Source organism: Rhincodon typus, chromosome 5 (assembly GCF_021869965.1).
Source record: "Rhincodon typus isolate 14 chromosome 5, sRhiTyp1.1, whole genome shotgun sequence".
NCBI classification, from domain to species: domain Eukaryota; kingdom Metazoa; phylum Chordata; class Chondrichthyes; order Orectolobiformes; family Rhincodontidae; genus Rhincodon; species Rhincodon typus.
This window is the reverse complement of record NC_063336.1, coordinates 512769-518131: the sequence shown is the minus strand read 5'-3', so window position 1 is coordinate 518131 and position 5363 is coordinate 512769. Positions and strand designations below refer to the sequence as shown.

Genomic DNA, 5363 nt, shown 5'->3' with positions numbered 1-5363 from the left:
ACACACACCCCGACAGAACTGCGCACGCGCTCACACACACACACCCCCCGACAGAAATGTTGACTTGTGTACTCAGACACTCCCCTACAGATGTGCACACACTTACCCACACAGTCAGAGACACTTGTTTATACAAACATACACAATCCCCACAGAAACACAGCAGTCCTCCACCCAAGCATAGATACCCTCAGTATCATCCCAACATCAGAATGCATCTATACTGAAAACACATATAGAGATAGTAAGAACTGCAGATGCTGGAGTCAGAGATAACACAGTGTGGAGCTGGAGGAATACAGCAGGCCAGGCAGCATCAGAGGCGCAGGAAAGCTGACATTTCGGGTTGGGACCCTTCTTCAGAAATGGGGGAGGGGGAAGGGGCCTCAGAAATAAATAGAGGGACGAGAGGTGGGGCTGAGGAAGGTAGGTGGGATGGTGATAGGTGAGGGCAGGTAGGCAGTGGTGGGGATTGGTGGGAGAAGATGGACAGGTTGTGCCAAGTCACGGGGGCGGGGATGAGAGGGAGAGTTGGTCATGGGATGGGGGTGGGGAGATTTTGAAAGGTCAGCTTTGCTGCTCCTTTGATGCCGCCTGACCTGCTGTGTTCCTCCACCTCCACACTGTGTTATCGCTTGTAAATGCACTTACAGAGTGAAACAGTCCTCCCCTTACATCTACCCATCTACCATCAGTAACTGCCATGCCTTCAGCTGCCTGGGCCTGAAGATCTGAAATTTTATCCCTAACCTCTCCCTCCATGTTCTTCCTTTAAAAAAATACTCCTTAAAACCCTCCTATTTGACCAAGCTTTACATCTTCGAGTGAATACATCATTTGGCTCAGAGTCAGCTTCTGGTGACATGGCTTGGTACACTGCATTATGTTACAGCAGCTATTTAATGCTGTTATTGGTGCAGTGCAGAATATATGTAATGTGACAAACCAAGCTCTGATATTGCTGGTTTGGGAATAACATTCCCTGTTCCCTGATTTGGGAATCACAGGAGAATATCAAACAGCATACACAGAGACAGTGTGATGGGGAACATGAGCATTAAAGAGTTCATGAAAGACAGTCACAGCTAAGGACCAGGAGATTTAAGAAAACTGGAACCAGAATCCATTTTAAAAAACAGCAAATATCAGAACTGTGCTGCCTGAGAACGTATGGTCACAAATTTAAAGGTGACTTTCAAGAGGGAACTAGATCATTATCTGAAAAAGACCTTGCCAGGCAAGGGGGTAAGGACATGTGCAAGTAGGGCGAGTGAAACTGCTCCTTCAGGGAGGAAGCACAACAGCTCTGATGGGCCAAATAGCCCCACTCCTGAAGAAGGGCTCGACCCGAAACATTGACTTGCCTGCTCCTCAGATGCTGTCTGACCGGCTGTGCTTTTCCAGCTCCACGTTTTATTGACTCTAGCTTCCAGCATCTACAGTCCTTACTGTCTCCAAGCCCTACTCAGAGCTTTAACCCAGTCTGTGACTGCTGGGACATGCCCATGCCCATGCCCATGCCCATGCCCTCGCCCCCACCCCCGTGCCCATCCCCCCCCCCTTTGCCAGGTTATCTTGTCTCTGATTCGGGTGGTACACACCTTATCCTTGATTTTTCTCCAGGGTAGCTGACCAACTGCAAACTCCACCAACATGTAGAACAGTGACCAGAGATCATCATGTCGACCCATCTCCTGTAGATTGAACAACGTGACAATTAATCACTCTCAGTCCGTGTGGTCTGAGGGTCAGACTGTAATACAGCCCTCAGCCTCGCTCCCTCCTTCACACTGAGGGTCAGACAGTAATACAGTCCAGAAACAGACCCTTCAGCTCAACTTGTCTGCACTGAACAGATATCCTTAACTGAACTAGTCCCATTTGCTTACATTTGGCCCATATCCCTCTAAACCCTTCCTATCCAGGTACCTGTCCAAATAGCTTTTAAATGTTCTAATTATATTCACTTCCACCACTTCCTCCGGCAGCTCATTCCACACACACACTGCCATCTGTGTGAAAAAGTTACCCCTCAGGTCCCTTTTAAACCTTTCCCCTCTCACCTTAAACCCATGCCGCTCTAGTTTTGGACTCCTCTACCCTGGGGAAAAGACCTTGGCTATTCACCCTATCCATGCCCCTCATTATTTCATAAACCTCTATAAGGTCACCCCTCAGCCTCTGATATGCCAGGGAAAATAGCCCCAGTCTATCCACCTTCTCCTTATAACTCAAACCCTCCAGTCTCAGTAACATCCTGGTAAATCTTTATTGCATCCTTTCCAGTTTAATACCATCCTTCCTACAGCAGGGTGATGAGAATTGTACACAGCACTCCAATGGTGGCCTTACCAACGTCTTGTACAGCTGTAACATGACGTCCCAGCTCCTGTACTTAATGCTCCGTCTGATAAAGGCAAGTGTGCCAAATGCCTTCTTCACCACCCTGTCTACCTGTGACGCCACTTTCAAGAAACTATGTACCTGCCCGTCTAGTCAACAACACTATCCAGGGCCATAGCTGTTACTGTGTAAATTCTGCCTTGATCTGTCTTAACAAAATGTAACACCTCGCATTTATCGGGATTAAACTCCATTTGCTAATCCTCGGCCCAGTGGCCCAGCTGATCAAGATCCCATTATACTCTTAGGTAATCATCTTCCCTGTCCACTCTGCCACCAATTTTGGTGTCATCTGCAAACTTACTAACCACACCTCCTACATTTTCATCCTAATCGTTTACATAAATGACGAATAACAGTCCTTGCCTTTCCAAATCCATGTAAATCCTGTCCCTCAGAATCCCCTCCAACAACTTACCCACCACAGACACCAGGCTCACCAGGCTATAGTCAGCTACCTTTGGTCTTCTGGCACCTCAGCTGTGGCTATCAATGATATAAATATCTCTGCTAGAGGCCCCACAATTTCTTCCCTAGCTTCCCACAATGTCTTGGGGATTTATCTACCTTTGTACCTTTTAACACTGTGTGGTCAGCCTCGTGCTCTCCTTCATTTATTCCCATCCCTGCCCAAACAGCCAAATGTACAGTTTATTACACAGATAGCAAGATGCAAGCTCCAAGCAGTTGAGAAGAGACTTTCTCTGTTCTTTAGTTTGAACATCCTAAATGCTGGGTTTGTTCTCTTAATAAGGGTCTTGAAGGGAGACGATGGCCTAGTGGTAATGTCACGGGACTAGTAATCCAGAGCTCAAGCTAATTGGCGGGGGGCATGGCTTCATTCCCCATTGCAGCAGATGGTGCCATTTGAACTCCATGTAACCATTGCCAATTCTCATTAAAACCCATCTGGCTCACTAACGTCCTTCAGGGAAGGAAGTGTGGCCCACAGCAATGTGCTTTTCTTAAGTGCCCACCTTGCCAATGATGCCCATATCCCATCCAAACATAGCGTCACTAACGTTAGTGATATGTGCCTCTTTGTAAACTTGGCCTCTGCTCTTCCCAATAAAACGTATCGCCTCAAATTTACCCAAGTCTGCAGTTGAACTGCCCCTTCCATACGGTTTGAGAAGGTTTTTTTTATTGCGTTCTTGCATTTTGTATCTCCCCGCTTCTGGCAGCATCCCACACATTTTGAATCTGGACTTTAGATTCTGTTTCTGTAAATGATGAACAGTGATCCCTGCTCTGAACCTTCGAGACTCCTTTATCCCATCTTCAACAGTGTCAGGAACTGCCTTTAACTCCAAGCCTGTCTTGGGGGGGTTCACCATGACCTCAACTCCCATTCTACCTCCTCGATCCATTCCCACTCCCTTCTGTCACCAGGGAAAGATTAACACACATTCCCTTACTCGGTTTTTGTGAGCATTGACTGATGCGTAGCGAACGGTTCCTCGGAATCCAGCGACAGCGCGAGGCTGCAAAAAGGCAAGACAAATGTCAGATGTGTGACTCTGCACGTCAGACTGCCCAGGCCTGCCCCGGGGAAAACTCCCGGGCCGGCCCGGGCCTGCCCCGGGGAAAACTCCCAGGCCGGCCCGGGCCTGCCCCGGGAGGCCCAGCTGTCACCAGGTCACAAAGCCAGTGAGCTGCTCACCTGAACACCAGCCATAAAGCTTGGCATCTGTCACAGGTCAGTGATGGAGCTAATCGGGAGCTGGAGGTTAGCTGAAGGTTCATAGTCTCATCATCTGATTGAGTGTCATCTCAGGGCTCCACCATGAGCAAAACAAAGGGAGACAGTGACAAAATCAACAAAATCAAAACAAAAGAAATGAAACATAAAGATGGAGCTCTTGTTCAGTCACTGAGCTTCTGCAGCTCACTATCTCTGACTTGCATTGACACAATCCCAGAGTGATCTCTGCTCACAGCAGCATGGGGTAAATCCCTGAAGGTCATACCCCTCCCCACCCACAACGAACCCTGGCCATGGGGATACTTCCCAAACTAGGAGCCTGACTCCAGGGACAAACCCAAACCCAGACCCCCTAGGACAACCCTAAAACCCAAGCCCTGACCCCAGGGATATCCCACTCCCTCCCCAACCCTGACCTCTGACCTCAGGGACTGTCCCCAAAACCTGATCCCGGGGTGTTGCAAACTCCCAAAACCTGACCCCTGACCCCAGAGATACCCCCAAACCCTGACCCCTGACCCCAGACCCCAGGGACCACCCCAAACCCTGAACCAAGGCACCAGCCCGAACTCTGACCCAGGGGACGGACCCGGGGCACTGCTCAAACCCTGATCCTCAGGTGTACCAAACACCTGGGATGCTGACTCCAGGGAACACCCCTGAACTCTGACCCCTGGGCCCCCTGCCCCAAACCCTGATCCCAGGGTATCCCACACCCCCCAGCCCCCAGCCCCCACCCCCCACCTGATGATACTGGCCTGAGCAGAGTCACTGCCTTGGGCTGATGGATGTAGAACTGATGGTGAGCTGGAAGGCAGGTCCTACTGTGGTTCAGAGAGAGCCCTGTCCAGTAAAACAGACTGAACCAACTAAAAACGCTGCAGCTGAAACACTCACACCATGTTTTAACATTGCACAACGATGGTAACATGCAGGGGGCAGGAGCTCTGATCATCAAACATAGGCTTCAGGATGGAACACAAGAATGAACAATCCAAAAGAAACTGCAAAACAAAAACGAGAAATAAGCAGCTGAATCCAAACTAAAAAGAAAGCCAGCCCGAGAGACAATGTCGCAGTGTCACACAGCCACAACTTGGACGGGATTGTACTTGAGAAACCCTCACAATTTAAGACACCATCTTACTTGTTCACATCCATAACTTCCCCAAACCACACAGGAACACAGTTTTTCAATGCAGCACTCCCTCACTGGGGCACGGGGTCCCACACGCACACCGACTCTCACTGGGGC

At 49.4% G+C, this 5363-nt stretch overlaps 1 protein-coding gene across 1 annotated transcript in view; it reads right to left on the bottom strand.

The window, feature by feature from the left end:
• LOC109924352 (tau-tubulin kinase 1-like) overlaps positions 1-5363 on the bottom strand; it is a 17590-nt gene that overhangs the window by 5312 nt on the left and 6915 nt on the right. Inside the window, exons 6-7 of the mRNA XM_048596605.1 lie at positions 3822-3887; positions 1602-1694 (exon numbers count right to left, since the gene is read on the bottom strand). Coding sequence (XP_048452562.1) covers positions 1602-1694; positions 3822-3887 — 159 coding nt within the window. The remainder of the gene's footprint in view (positions 1-1601; positions 1695-3821; positions 3888-5363) is intronic.